At 39.4% G+C, this 16,364-nt stretch overlaps 1 protein-coding gene across 6 annotated transcripts in view; it reads right to left on the reverse strand.

The window, feature by feature from the left end:
• The window catches only part of GOLM2 (golgi membrane protein 2), a 37,398-nt gene that overhangs the window by 12,465 nt on the left and 8,569 nt on the right, over window positions 1–16,364 (reverse strand). For 4 of the 6 annotated variants that reach the window (XR_012670330.1, XM_048868334.2, XM_048868330.2 and 1 more), the window contains exons 2-8: window positions 13,948–14,002; window positions 12,004–12,106; window positions 9,594–9,684; window positions 7,725–7,866; window positions 7,225–7,305; window positions 6,723–6,821; window positions 3,753–3,929 (exon numbers count right to left, since the gene is read on the reverse strand). Coding sequence is in view for 5 of the 6 variants with exons in the window: in XM_048868334.2 (XP_048724291.2) it covers window positions 3,753–3,929; window positions 6,723–6,821; window positions 7,225–7,305; window positions 7,725–7,866; window positions 9,594–9,684; window positions 12,004–12,106; window positions 13,948–14,002 (748 nt within the window). In the remaining variant the exon portion in view is untranslated. The remainder of the gene's footprint in view (window positions 1–3,752; window positions 3,930–6,722; window positions 6,822–7,224; window positions 7,306–7,724; window positions 7,867–9,593; window positions 9,685–12,003; window positions 12,107–13,947; window positions 14,003–16,364) is intronic. The other 2 variants (XM_048868331.2, XM_048868332.2) reach the window with 2 other exon arrangements.

Here is a 16,364-nt window from a genome sequence, read left to right on the forward strand (position 1 = left end):
CCAAAGATCAGTGACACCCACGTCACAGAAGACAGATAGGCACTACCAAGTCCCATTGGAGGGGTATTAGTATTTCTATAATCACCCCATACCTGGATCCTTGGTAGTTGCAGCTGTCCCAAAGAGGTCTAAATAGAGACCACCCAAAGCAACACCTCTCTGGCTGTAAAGCCCATTCCTCAGCTAACTTACAGACACACCTATCAAACTCCCAAAAACTTCCGGCTAGATACAACTTCCTGAATTGGGCCAGAACATCATTTTATTGAGACACTCCCTCAGGAAAATAGGAAAGAACTTAAGACTCATCATTGAGGAGCAACTGGTAACTTGCACCTCCTTACAAGCATCCTTAGATGTCTCAGATGTCAATAAGCACCATAGCAACCCCAACTACTACATGCAAAGCATCTTGGTTGCAGTTGTCCAGTATTCTGAAGAAGGCCCAAATGACCACTAAGGAGCCATCGTTCAAGGATCATAACCTTCTCAGTACCATACCAATGAGGCCTTACGTATGCTAAAAGACTCATGAGCCACCTTGTGCTCTTTGGGGGCATACAGCCCCACCTCCAGGAGGAAGCAATACAGGCCAACAGATAACACAGCCTCCAAGGAAGAGGGAGAGGTCCCAGAGGAGACAACCTTCTGACCCTTCCTCCACTCCCATCAGCAGGTTTGACAGCACAGACGACAACCACACAGAACCACAGGATCAATTTTCCTGCCCTCACCTAAAGTAGTCCTCGACTTTCACCTAAATAAGCGATCCACCTGCTAGTTTTCTTCCCCAAGCCTCATACCAGTCAGGGGTGGAAGCTAGATTACATACTTTTAAGATGTAATCAGGACTCTCTCTTACTGTTTGGATTGAACAAGAACATTTAGGAATTCACCTAGAGTGTTTCTGGCATTTGGTAGAGTGAAAGGATAGCCCATTTGTACCCAAAACCAGTTGTGACAAAGTTCCTCCTCTACCTTGGTGGCTCTTGCACTTATTGGCGGATTTGCTCGCCTTGGAGCTTCACGGCAGCCCTCAGTTTGGCCGTTTTCGTGAACCCGAAGTCCAGGTCAACTCCTCCTGTGTCTGACCAGGAGTTGGGAGGTTTGGGGGGAACCCGGGCCCGCCCTCTACTCAGGGTTCCAGCCCAGGGCCCTGCGGAATGCAGCTGTCTAGAGTGCCTCCTGGAACAGCTGTGTGACAGCTACAACTCCCTGGGCTACTTCCCCATGGCCTCCTCCCAACACCTTCTTTATTCTCACCATAGGACCTTCCTTCTGGTGTCTGATAATGCTTGTACTCCTCGGTCCTCCAACAGTACGTGTTCTCACTCTCAGCTCCTAGTACCTCTTGCTCCCAGCTCAAACAGTGCACCACAAACTGAAGTGAGCTCCTTTTTAAACCCAGGTGCCCTGATTAGCCTGCCTTAATTGATTCTAGCAGGTTCTTGATTGGCTGCAGGTGTTCTAATCAGCCTGTCTGTCTTAATTGTCTCCAGAAGGTTCCTGATTGTTCTGGAACCTTCCCTGTTACCTTACCCAGGGAAAAAGGGACCTACTTAACCTGGGGCTAATATATCTGCCTTCTATTACTCTCCTGTAGCCATCTGGCCTGACCCTGTCACACTATCTAAATGGGTTCTGGACTGCATTAGAACATGTTTGAGGTAGAACATTGGGACCCACCTAAACAGATCAGAACCTACTCTCCCAGAGCTCAAGCAGCTTCTGCAGTTTCACTAAGGTGTTCCAATCTCAGATGTGTAGAACAGCTACCTGGAGTTCAGGTCACACCTTTACCCAGCACTAATCCTTGGTAGAGAGCTCCAGGTCTGATACGTTCTTTGGAAGAGCTATCATACAGTCATTTTTCAGTGACACTGAACACGAGTTCACTGCTTGCAAGTCACAAAAACTGGAATACATGTGGACAAATCAGTCAAAGAAAGAAAGAACAGGCTATAGGAAAAGTAGCTGTTCTTTGGGGACTTCTATAGCAACAGTGTTCCCTTCCAAAAGGCAAGGGAAACAAAGAGTCAACACAAGAATTCCATTAACTAAATATTTCAGTATCTTTAGATATTTGTTCCTACTAGAATAATAGACTACAATGCACTGTTGGAGAAAGTTTGTCCAGTTCACATTTTGTTAGGTATGCAAAATAATTACTCTGAATCAAAGTCAGTTCATTCATTTAATTGATTCTGCTTTACTTTAAAAAAAAAAAAAAGAATTGTTATACCCTTCCTGCCTAAAAGCAGCCCAAGTGCTTCAGACTTACTATAGACAAGTTAGTTTTCACTGTTCTAAAGCTTCACATTCAGAAGTAGATTTAAGAATGTCTAATCAAAAAAACTTGTCTTTTGTTTCTTCCATGAATAACATGCACACCATTTGGATAATGTGCTTTTAAAAAGTCAACAGTAAACAAAAGTTAAGTTTCCAGAAGTCACTTATTTTTACAGATATATGTTTATAAAATGCTTTTCAATTGGAAAAAAACACAAGCAAGCAGAAGAGAGTTTTTGTGGTTGTTTTTGTTTTTTTTTTTTATAAAGAGCACAAATCTGGGATTTTAAGAGGAAGTACAAAACCTATCCCAGTACATAGAACCACACTTCACAGGGAAGTTTTCATCTGAAAAGTTTGAAGAGCTTTGTTTTGATGCAAGGGAAAAAAAAACCTGGATGAAATATATAAAATCAATGTAAGTGCTCATGCCAGTGCAACCTTGAGCTTCTAACGCTACTAAATGTCAACAGATTTACAAGAAGAAGAGACTTCCCAGGAAAAGACGACAAAATAAAATACAGTGCTAAAGTTATTGTAAATGGCCTTTTCTCACCCCAAAGGCATTGTAAACAAGTAATTCTTAAACAGATGAAATTAGGTCTTGAAAAATAACTGGGTTAAGATGTACTGAAGAGCAGAGTATCCTCAATGCTAACATGAAAAACTTGATGTTTCAAAGACTGAAAACTACAATTTAAAGATGAAATATAACAAAACATACTATGTGTGTAACACACAACATGCAGTCCACATGATAGATTACAGAGCCACGTGAAATTGTATTTGTGATGCACCTTTGTTTCACCTACACTCTGCCCACTAATCCATCCTTGGCAGGACAACAACTCATTCTGCACATTAAGTGCAACTTGCTTCTGTCAGAAGAAGAACAATTCTCCAACATGGACATAAGGCAACATAAGGGTTCTTCTGGATGATATGTTTGGAACAGAACAAGTTTCTCAACAATATGCAAAAAGCAACCAAACCAAGTCAATTTCCTCCCCCATTATAGTACCAAACTATTTCTTTGTCAAGAGCATTCAAGACATAGCCACTAAGAAGAAAAAGTTAAAACGGAGTTAAGTCATATTGATAGATACAAGCAGCTGTCTACCTGCAAAATACAAACTGATTTTAATATTTTGATTGAATGTCTTCATACCTAATTATTTAAAATGTAAATTTTGTTATAAATTTCTACATTTTTAATACCCATAAAGATAGTTTAATAATTAAAACTAATCTCTCTAATAGTAACATGCTATTGTCTTAAGAAAATTAAGGAATGTACTTTCTGTAGTAATATCTTTACATATTTAAATTTTCTGCATGTTTAATTTCTATAAGGCCACCCACACAATTGGTCACTGTTTTTAATGAGTGTTATTGCAATAGATACAAATGAAAAGACAGATGCATCCCAAGGTATTGAAGTACAATGGTATTGACTAACTTACTTTGCTTCATCTTCTGGAATTCACCAACTCTATCCTTTGGAGCTTGTTTTCCAAGTTCAGTTTTAATTTTGTGTTCTTTTTTACTTTCCAAATTTTGTTCAGGAATCAAGAGCTGAGGAGGATTTGGAGGTATCTGCTTCACAATATTAACATTTCCTTCATTGTCAGCATTTAAATCTACAGCATGAAGAAGATAATTTAGTGTAGTCCATACTTATATTAATGACGAGGGCAAGGCACTGATTGCTTCACTCAGATACTTTTCAATCTGTTTCTGACCCAATAAGCATAGGATTGTGCTAAGCTTCCTCCCCACATGCATTCTGTCCTGGATTTTTAATCAATACCTCCTGTACAGCATTTAAGATTTCAAGAGTAATGATTTAAATTAGGGCTGTCAATCACAGTTAACTCAAGCGATAAATGCAAAACAAATTAGCTAGATTAAAAAATAATTGTGATTAATCGCAGTTTTAATTGTGCTGTTAAACAGAATACCAATTTAAAGTTGTTATAAATATTTTTGGATTCTTTTCTACATTTTCAAATATATTGATTTCAATTACAACACAATACAAAAAGTGTACAGTGCTCACTTTATATTACTGTTTTTGATTACAAATATTTGCACTATAAACAAGAAATAGTATTTTTCAATTCAGTTCATACAAGTACTGTTGTACAATCTCTATTGTTAAAGTGCAACTTACAAATGTAGAACTATTTTTATTTATTTTACATAACTGCACTCAAAAACAAAACAATGTAAAACTTTATAGAGTCTACATGTCGAAGCATGAAGGGTCATTATGTTGGATCATATTAAAGAAGTTCTGTATTAAAATCACAAATGAGTTTGATTCCCCATAGTTTAAATTCCAGGGTATTACTAATTAAGAGGTCTCTTGGTTTTTGGTACTGTTTCTCTCCCTCTATGTGTGAAACTTGCAAGCTGCTAATTGCGTTAGTACATTCTAAGACAGAGTATGTTCTCAAAGCAATTCACACAGAGAGAGACTCAAAGCAATACTCTGTAACAACAGAAACAGCACCCACAGACTCCCCGCCCTTTTGTTGTATTAACAATTGTGATTAAAATAGAGATAGAGGATGTATGTGGATGGATGCTTGGTGTGGATAATAACTGAATGATCAGGGAGGTGCCAGCCTAAGAATCCAGTGTCCATCGGCTGAAGAAGGCGTCAAGTGGAAATAACCAGAGGACCCCCAGAGGGCAGACTGGAATCCACCCAACAGCCTCAAGAATGGGAGAACCAAAGAACAAGATAACATCTAGCAGCACGGAGCCATCAGGAATGTGCTATCTGCTGATTGATTCAGCAACAGCATGAAGAAGCAATTCCCATAGACTGGCCTAGGAAGAAATTCCTATAAAAACAGACTCTAGAAAGTGAGAACTTTGGGGGTCTGATTCTGCAAACCAACTTCCAGGAGCATCAGACGAGCATCTGACAAGGCCCTGCTCCCTCCTCATGTCCAGGCCCCCTGGCCAGTGGCTTCGCATGAGCAACTCTAAGGCTGGTAACTATGATAACAACCTTGCAGAACCTGTGTGTGTGTGTGTATGAATGAACGTGTGAATAAATATGAGATTGAATGGAATGTCATAGCTATAACTAACTGCTTACTGTGATTCTTTCTGTATTCACAATAAATGTGGTATTTTGCCTTTTCCTCTTTAGTAAGATCCTGCTGGTTTTTATTTTATTGGTATAACAATATGAATGTTTAGCATATCTGGCAGGTAGATACCTTGCAACACTGGCTACAACAGTGCCATGCCAATGCCTGTTCTCCCTTTCAGGTGACCTAAATAAGAAGCAGGCAGCATTATCTCCTGTAAAAGTAAACAAACTTGTTTGTCTTAACAACTGGCTGAACAAGAAATAGGACTGAGTAGACTTGTATGAGGTGAATTGAAAAATACTATTTCTGTGTTTCTTTTTTACATTGCAAATATTTGTAATAAAAAATAAAATAAAGTGAGCACTGTTCACTTTGTATTCCATGTTGTAACTGAAATCAACATATTTGAAAATGTAGAAAAGAATCCAAAAATATTTATAATTACATGTAAATTGGTATTCTATTATTGCTCAACAATGCAATTAAAACTGTGATTGAGACTTTTTTTTAAACCGTTTGACAGCCTTAATTCAAATGCAAAGTTACTGCAAATGGGGTGGCAGACACACATGAATAAGGAGCACAGAGAATCCTTTCAGAAAGTGAAATCCTTTCCCCATTGCCACTGAAATCAAAGCTCTTACTGAATGCAGTGGGGCCAAGATTTCACATGGTCTCTACTGCTTTTCTTAGAGACGAGGAAAACTAATTTACCCAGAACGAAATAGCTTTTGTGGAACAAAGTCAGAGCCATGTACAATTATAGAAATAGATGTAGAAAGAGTAATTTCTTAAAGACCTACTATTTGGATATTTAAAACATTTTTAAGCTTATACCTATGCAAACTCTGAACACAAAAATCCACTAGTTTTAGTATCTTAAGTTTAATTTCTTTAAGAATTTGCAATGGACCATTAAGGGACATATTTTTTCTTTGACCACTGGTAGTTCTACTGGCACAACTTACAAATATCCTAAAGCTGTTTGGTCAATTTACACACAAACAAACTATGTTTCACCTTCCTAACAACATTTGAACATGCATTTTGAACTATAGTGTAGACAGAATCCAACCTTTCCCCAGGACTTCAAAAACAGAAACCAAACCCACATCATCATCTTCTGTACCCTTGCTCTCTGCCTGACATTAGTAGAACTAAATCTAACTGGTTAGGCTTAGAAAAATAATGTACTGTTTCTTGTGGTTTCAAAAGTCAGAATCAGTGGATGCTTGCAGCTAACCTTAAATGATTTGGTAGCAGAAATTAGCTATTGAACAAGATCTTATGAGATTTTGAAGTGTTGCCCGTTAGAGTTCATACCTGGAACCATATTTGGCATATGGGGCTGTAAAGTAGGAAGATTCAGATTGGGTTGATGACCTTCGCTTTGAGAAGCTGAAATAAGAGGCTTCTTTAAAGCTAAAGAAAATAAATGGATTCACAATAAGAGTTTTGTCCAATAGAACCACCACTACATTCTAGGCTTTGCTTTAACAAAGTTCTATTTATACCAAATTTCATTTCAAAATCCCAGTGCTACAATTGAGAAATTAAAACTTCTGAGTAAAGTTTTCAAAAAAGAGCTTGAATGATGAAGCAGCTTAATCCCCAGTGACTTAAGCACTTGACATTTTACCTTCTACCAAAAATCCGAATGTTTTCTCACCGAAAAGTCTGTATTGACACAACTCCTAACATATATGGGTTTTAAATCATCTGGACTATGTTCACTGACTAATTGGCTGTCTAACATTTCACAGATTTAAATCAGAATGATATCAAATAGCAATATCCTATCCAATTAGAACATGATTTTTCCAACCAGCAGGAGTATCTTCAGCTTTAGCAGGATCATTCTCTTCTATTCCAGGCATGCCTGCATCACCTCCTGATTTGATTTGCTCTGTCAAAATAAAAATATGAAGTTCTTCTGTATTGTTCTTTTGACTTTAATAGTGAATTTCGCATTGGTGAAAGGCACTGGGCTGACAGCACTGGAATTGAGTCAGTTATCCACAGACCAGGCAGCGTGTCAGCAATGACAGCACAAGATTCCGCACATTGCCCTGCTAGTGGACTTCCACTCTGTTCTGGAGGGACCAATGAAAGGGCAGTTGGGACTTGGAACTCAGTCTTTTCCCTCTGTGCGGAGAAGGACAAGGGCATCATAGCAGTAGCTTTTGTAATCCGAATATCTAGCCAATCACAACTGAACTGAGGCAAACTGCTGACTGTCCTACCTCAAAAACAATAATGATTCTGTTTGACGGGGAGGGTAGAACACAATTAACACATTTATCCAGTGACGCAAAAAGGAAATACCTTTGCCATTAGGGATGTGATTGCTTGAGGGTTCTTCATTCTTTACTAAATTTTTCTCATGTGTCTCTTGAACAGTCTTAGATATCGCTTGATCATTCAAACCCTGTTCAATGTCTTGTCTTGGCTGGATTCTCTGTGCATCCTGTTTTTAAAACAGATTAAACATTAATCAAGATGACCCTTAAAAGGAGAGGGGAAATCACTCACTACACCTTGCAATGCTGCTTCTCTGAACATATCTTGCAGAGTTCTCACACCTATGTCTTGGCTCCTTAGGAGAATGAACCTTGAGAGCAGTGGGTAATATGACAGAGCATGAGCCAGACCCCCTATAGACCAACATCTGCCGTTGCCTGCCAGGTATACATGCTGCCCATGCCCTCCAAACCAGACATGCCAAAACCACCAAAAAAAACAACAACAAAAAAAACACACACACACACACACAAAAACTGGGCTTGTTTTTGGCTTAATTGGCTTGTGAGTTGTTTGTTGACTAGTTTTTGGGTTGTAGCTTGTTGCTTCTTTTTTTTTTTGATTGGCTCCCGGCAAGCAGGGGCAAAAGGGGGAAAAAAGAGAAGATAGAGTCCGGGATGCAAAGCGGGCCCACCACAGTCCCAGACTGCATGCCAGGGAGGAAATCTAGTCACAGAGTGTTGGGGTTCTTAGGGATTGGCTTGTTTTGGCCTTGTTTTGAAATGGGATTAGCTTGATTTTTGGTTTATTGTGAAAGTCAGGGTGCTTATTTACTGCGTGGAAGTTGGTAACTGTGCACCAAACATGAGTCAATTCCTGCAGTTGTGCAGGAACAGACTATCAGAAAGAAATGCCAATTCAAAAACATTGTAAGATCAAAGATTGTGTCTCAGGACAAGAGGGAAAAGAGCCTTCAGAAAGGTAACACAAAATCAGACTTCAAACACAAATACAGACATCCCTGAGCGAATCTAGGCTTATGGCTCGTAAAGGGCCCACCCTGACCATGTTTCTCTTCCTCCAACAGGTGCATCACAAGGGTAAGAATTCCTGAATACCCTGTACCAAGTCAATGACTCCATTTACAGCAAGACAGATCTTAACTGGTTTATATGGTGCTCAATTCAGTAATTCCCTTTTTCAGGAACAATTTATATCCCCAGAATAGAATAAGGGTGAAATTACAGAGTAGGTATACCTCTATCTGAACAAAGGTGCATATTAAATAAGGTGCAATTACTCAGATTTGTACCTGAAGTTCATTTTACAGACATGAACTTCACCCTCAAATAGGGTTGCTAGGTTGCTGTCTGGCTGAAAGTATGCCATCACATTTATATCTAGAGAGAAAATGGAGGATTGTGTGGTTGTACAAAGCTTTCACTGGCATGAATTTGGAATGGCGGAACTTCTTATACAATTTGTGAAGCAGATATCACAATCATCCCAAAGGACCACCAAGAAAACAGTTACTCCACCATAATACATGTATTTTGCTTGTACTATATTGTACAGTAAAGGTTAGAAAAAATTAGTTTTATCATTATTAATAGGTTTTCTACCACTCTGCCTCTAGTGGGAAGTTACCATACATAGGCCTTGGACTAACAGGTAGTTCCACCGCATATCTCATGAGCAAAATCTAGCATCCAGCTCCACTATGGGATACAGCAAGAGTTTCTAGAGCTGCTGATTCACAAGAGAGACCTTAAATGTGATAGAATTAAAACAAAATAAAAAAACAAAATAATTACAAGGTGACATTTTGGTGAACCCAAGCCAGTGTCTTAGACATCCAAACTAGTTCCGATTTTATTGCTCAAGATGATGATGATATTAAATTGAAACAAAAATCCCGTTTCAACAACAGGATTATTTTTAGCTACTATTTACCTTTTGTTCTTGTACACCTTGGTCCATTAACTTCTTTATATTTTCTTCATGTTGCATTTTCATGTCTTTGATTTGTTGTCCACACTGCAAACTTAATTGGAAGCACACTAACAGTTACACATTTGATTTGGATTATACCAAGTCTCCCATAACTGCCTGGGAAAAAAAGAAAATGGACTGGCACAGGAAGCTTGAGGAGTAGAAACTGGGATATAGTAGAAAATACCAAGGTTTCAAAGGTGGGGTGAGCAGAAGGGTCTGTGACCAGCAGAGTACACTCCCTGACAAGCCTGGAAAAGAACCCAAAATTCCTGAGTTTCACCATTCCTCTATCAGCAAATATCTGTGAAACTCACGAGTAAAGTGTCTCATCCTCTCCAGTGCCCATCCTCATAAAGGATGGCAAACTACTTCTACTACCAGATACTCTGTTGGCTCTAGTAACAGGGTCTGTGCAGTGGATCTAAAGATTCCAACCATGCTGATGAACTATGTGGGTGTATTTATATTATGCACTAGGATGGTATGTTTTGTCAGATTTAAAGAGAAAAAAACAAACAAACAAAACTATAGTGAAAATATTAAGGGTACAGAGTAAAGAACTCCAGTTAGGAAATGCCATACTTAAGGTACTATGCAAAAGAAATGTGACCATAATTAAAGACAATTGTAATGCACATGCACAAGGAGACCAAATTACAGTTGCACAGGTAACCTTAATTATGGCATTACTTAAGTTCTGAGTGCTTGAATTTGAACCTTTATGTTTTTAATACCGTTTATATATACCGAGTATATATATATAAAATATTACTAATTCTATATTGAGAAGAGAATCTCTGCAAGAGTTTCATATTTGTTTATAATAGAAAAGCCAGTGGTCAGTAAACTGATTTTGAATACAGTTTTAGAAACCCTTTCAGTTAAACAAAGTAACTTTCCACACACTCTCACCCACCTGAATTCTCTATTCTTCTGAAATCACTAATTCTTATCTTCAAAGAAACAACATTTATTAGAACTGTGTTTATTTGCTCAAAATGGATCTTACATCTGAAATGTATCATTAAGGTATTTAAATATTTTTGGATAAGTTTCAGAACCGATCATGGAAACAAATAAATTCCTACAAGCTGTAAAATTAATAGTATGTTTAAGAATGCCCTAGATGAAAAGCCCATTAATTTGGTTAAAATAGCAGCAAATCACTGTTATAAAACTGCAGTCCACAAGGACATATTAGGGTTTCTCTAATTATTAGAAGTTTGTTCAAGTTAAAAGGAACCAGGATACAATGCAGTGCATTCCTTCCTATGCATGTATATTGGCTGAATAAACAGTTATGCTAAGTGACAGTTTTAATGTGTTCCATTCCATACAATGTTTATTTATGGGCACATAACTGAAACAAGTAAAGGGCTATCATCTCAAAATGGGAGAGTTGCTTGGCTTACTCCATTAGGCTTTCAGGAGTTAAACCCAGGATGGTTATGTCTGCCTCCTTCTACTCTCTGTATTTTATCTCTTGTAAGGCTTGAGTTGACAGAGAGGAAGGTAGTATCTTATGTGCTAGCAACAGCCAATTAATACTGATGACGAAAGAGCATGAGATTATCACAGCAGCTTCAAGGAGGAAAGGTGGAACACATGAACAAATATAAAAGTAACAGACCCTTAAAGCTATTTTTAAAAATAGTTTTTAGGCCTAGAAGTGAACCAAGGATGGTCCACAAATTGAGGAGTTTGGGGATAACATGTGAAGAGGTAGTAGCCCTGCAAAGCTTTAAATTTTCTACTCTATGTATTTTGTTGTGAAAGCTTCCAATACACATATTTTAAACCAAACACATTATAAATTATGCTTTCAGAAGTTTTAAGCCTTTTCTCAGTGTTACTGTGTCTCACCCTTCCCTACAAGATATGGGGGGAAAGAATTGCTTCCTAAAATTTGATTTCTCTTCCAAATTTATAGCCAACATTTCGAGTTAATTTCAGCCTAAGCATAGTATTTTTACCTCAATTCCAATCAAATAAATTGGTCATGAAGACTTTGATAAACACACCCGTAACACTTCAATTACCCACAGTTTGATTAAATATAATTGTTCTTCTATTGTCTCAAATCACATATCGTCTCAAGTACGAGTTAAGTCAAACTGAATAAAAAGCACAATTCTGGGAAGTCACATTTCTCTAGAGACTTTCCCACTCCCAACAAAACACAAAACACCAGAAAATAAAGGTTTACATTAGAAATCCTGACAGCTTCTTTGATTTGTCAACTATCTATTGGTTAAGGTCTATTTGAGGAATAAAGATCTATTTGACTAGTTTGTGATTTAACGGGAGTTCACATTTATGGGAACGGTACACAAATCTATGTGTACTGAAACACTGAAAAGCATCATACCTCTCATACTCCAGCCTCCTCCCAAGACGAGTATTGTTCTTCTTGTACTCATGAAGCTGGTCCTCTTGACGAATGAATTCTTGGCGTAATTCTGCTAGTTGTTCTAGGCCAAATTGCACAAATCAACGTGAGTAGAAAAATGCCCCCCTTTAATACCTTTTACCATTGATGCTTCTTAGATGAAAAATGCTCATTTTCAAATCTTTCTGATCTCTACTGTATTTATTGATTCCCTGCCCCCATTGCATAGCCACACAGCATGCCAAATAAGTTATTATTGTAAACTAGAAATCAATTCATACACATTTATTTTGAAGCCAAGAGTACTACTTGTGATAAGATACTTTCAGGATAAGAATATATGGTAAAAATTTAACTCTTCATTCCAAAGGGCTATATGATTCATCTACTTATGAGAAATAATTTCATGTTAATCTCCTTATATATTATATTCTCTCCTAATATATAGTCTTATTTTGAAAAATATAGCAGTATAAATGGAACCCTCTCTCTCGCTACAGGGTCAGCCATTTACACTATATAATCATCATCCTTAGCATGCAGCAGACATTCTGTGCTTCTTTTACTCCAAAAATTTTTTTAAAAAAATACATGTCATATTTTTACACCTATCTACATTAACATTTAACATACACTTTAGTTTTCAAAACAGCTACTTTAGAAGTTTCACCTCCCTGCTGCTTTGGGTGCAAATGTGAGATATAAAATGCCTACTCATATTTATTGAGTATTAATTACTTGTAATTGCTTTAAACAGAAAACCAAGATATTAAGCAAGTTAGGAGTCAACATTACTAGGGCCCTACCAAATTCAGGTCCACTTTGATCAATTTCATGGCCAGAGGGTTTTAAAATTGATCAATTTCACAATTTCACCTGTTAACATCTGAAATTTCACAATGTTGTAACCTTGAGGGTCCCAACCCAAAAGGTACCCGGAAGTGGGTCTGATCTTCCCTCTCCTCTCACCCTCCCCCGCAGCTGCCAGGCAAGGGAAGGACAAGTCCTGTCTTGCCCCAGCCCAGCAGGGACACAGCTAGGAGCTCACTGACTGGGGGGCTTCCAGGAGTAGGGGGATACTGGACCCACCTTCACAAATCTCCTCCAGCTGCAGGAGCCTCAGGGGTTTTCCTGCATACCCCGGCCCCACACCGCTCCCGAAAGGTGGCAATGTGCCCCTGCAACTCCATGCACTGCCCCTCTCTGCAAGCACCGCCCCCACAGCTCCCATTGGCCACAGCTCCTCGTTCCCAGCCAATGGGAGCTGCAGGGGCAATGCTTGCAGAGTAGGGCAGCATGCAGAGGGAGACCCCGCCCTGGCCGCTTCCAAGAGCGGTATGGGGCCAGGGCAGCTGGGGAGCCTACCTTAGCAGCAGCTCCGCTCTGGGATCGACCGGAAGATACTCTAGGATCAACCAGTCAATCGCAATCGACCGGTTGGTGACCACTGTCGTAGATAGATTTTCTGGTCCTTTTTTTATTTCTATAATTTTCTATGTTATGCAGGAATCAGACTCCCTCTCCCCTCACTCCTTCAGTCATAATTTTTACATCAATAGACAAATTACTTAATACAAATTTGATATTACTGGTACCTAGAATATTACATTACATTTCACCTTGAAAATGATTTTGGGTATTTTAGAAAAGTTTTTGGTAGAATGTATCCTCTCCCTCCACTACATAACATGAAAAGGCTGATATGGAAATCCATCCAGCCCTTATTATCTAAGCCAGATAAAGAATTACGTTTTATAAAACTTCCGCAGCTGAAAGACCCAAGCTGCCACTTGTTAATACTCCAGCCTCAGACATACTCTAGATTCTTCTTTCAGCATGCACTCCTCAATACCTAGGGAATTCTAAAAGATTTTAGTGTTCGTATGCTATTCTCAAACGATGTGTAAGTAGTAAGTTCCTTACCTTTTAAACGATGTATGTCTGCCATTTGATATGATATGTTGTTCTGTAGTTTGATCTGCAAAGAAAGAAGTTTAAAGATGTAAATATATATTTACACCTAAATAAGCCAGAAGCATTTGAACACATTTTGATCTCACAATTAAGTAAAAGTGTCATTTTACAAACTTGTGTGAACCGCTTTCAGAATCACAGATGGAAGGTACTGCAAGTAAAATCAATCATACATTTTCCTTACAAGTTAAGTCCCTAAGTTTTGCTGAGACAGGTTTAGCTAAACCCACCTTTAATAGAAATATTTTCTGAAAACTAACAAAGTAAATAAATATATCTTTAAATCTATCATTTGTAACATTAAGATTGCATTGTGGTACTGCATGAAAAACTGAACATACGAGTCACGATTTTACTGTCCAAGCCTAAGTGCTGCAAGGTAAACAGTATTAATAGTGAAAAATCATTTACAAATGTTTCAGTTGTACTAAAGTGAAAAGCAATGGCAAAACAACTAAGAATATTTGCTTTAAACAATACTTTTCATATGAAAGCATGTCTTTAAGAGATCTGCCTCAGCTCTGATGGAGCCAGACTTCTATGAAGGATTTGATTAGATATTTTCATTATGTAAAAGCACTAACAATTACAACCAATGAGAACACATGCAAAGGTAAGTGTAAATATAAAGCCATTATCATGCCAAAATACCTTATATTTCTTTATTTTTTCAAACAACAAATCAACCAAAGCAAAGATGAAAAATGTTAGAAGTGAGGGAACAATGGCTCGAACCGAAGAAACACCATGCAGAGACAAGGAATTATGTCAGAAACTGACCCCTGCACAGTTAGTTTTTGAAAGAAACTTGTCTCTGTTGGGGTCATAAGTATTCCCCAGTAGGGCTGCTAAACTTTTAGGTTTAAACTAAACATTAGAATTCAATTATCTTCCCTTTTAAAAAGTAGCCACAATTTATTTATAAAAAGAAAAGGAGGACTTGTGGCACCTTAGAGACCTTGGGTATGTCTACACTACGGAATAAGGTCGAATTTATAGAAGTCGGTTTTTTAGAAATCGGTTTTATAAATTCGAGTGTGTGTGTCCCCACAGTAAATGCTCTAAGTGCATTAAGTGCATTAACTCGGCGGAGCGCTTCCACAGTACCGAGGCAAGCGTCGACTTCCGGAGCGTTGCACTGTGGGTAGCTATCCCACAGTTCCCGCAGTCTCCGCTGCCCATTGGAATTCTGGGTTGAGATCCCAATGCCTGATGGGGCTAAAACATTGTCGCGGGTGGTTCTGGGTACATATCGTCAGCCTCCCGTTCCCTCCCTCCCCCCGTGAAAGCAAGGGCAGACAATCATTTCGCGCCTTTTTTCCTGAGTTACCTGTGCAGACGCCATACCATGGCAAGCATGGAGCCCGCTCAGGTAACCGTCACCCTATGTCTCCTGGGTGCTGGCAGACGCGGTACGGCATTGCTACACAGTAGCAGCAACCCCTTGCCTTGTGGCAGCAGACGGTACAGTACGACTGGTAGCCGTCATCGTCATGTCTGAGGTGCTCCTGGTCGCCTCTGTGAGGTCGATCAGGAGCGCCTGGGCAGACATGGGCACAGGGACTAAATTTGGAGTGACTTGACCAGGTCATTCTCTTTAGTCCTGCAGTCAGTCCTATTGAACCGTCTTATGGTGAGCGGGCAGGCGATACGGACTGCTAGCAGTCGTGCTGTACCATCTTCTGCCGAGCAGTCATGAGATGTGGATGGCATGCAGTCCGTCTGCTGCCAGCCAAAGATGTAAAAGATAGATGGAGTGGGTCAAAACAAGAAATAGACCAGATTTGTTTTGTACTCATTTGCTTCCCCCCCCTCCCCTGTCTAGGGGACTCATTCTTCTAGATCACACTGCAGTCAAGATGCAGCGAGGTAAATCTAGCCATGTATCAATCAGAGGCCAGGCTAACCTTCTTGCTCCAATAAGGACAATAACTTAGGTGCACCATTTCTTATTGGAACCCTCTGTGAAGTCCTGCCTGAAATACTCCTTGATGTAAAGCCACCCCCTTTGTTGATTTTAGCTCCCTGAAGCCAACCCTGTAAGCGCCCCTCCCAGCGTCAGAGCAATGGCAAACAATCGGGCATCTGAGAGTGCTGTCCAGAGCAGTCACAATGGAGCGCTCTGATGGGGCTAAAACATTGTCGCGGGTGGTTCTGGGTACGTGTCGTCAGGCCCCCGTTCCCTCCCTCCCTCCGTGAAAGCAAGGGCAGACAATCATTTCGCGCCTTTTTTCCTGAGTTACCTGTGCAGACGCCATACCACAGCAAGCATGGAGCCCGCTCAGGTAACCGTCACCCTATGTCTCCTGGGTGCTGGCAGACGCGGTACGGCTTTGCTGCACAGTAGCAGCAACCCCTTGCCTTCT

This window comes from Caretta caretta, chromosome 10 (genome assembly GCF_965140235.1).
Source record: "Caretta caretta isolate rCarCar2 chromosome 10, rCarCar1.hap1, whole genome shotgun sequence".
In the NCBI taxonomy this organism is placed as follows: Eukaryota; Metazoa; Chordata; order Testudines; family Cheloniidae; genus Caretta; species Caretta caretta.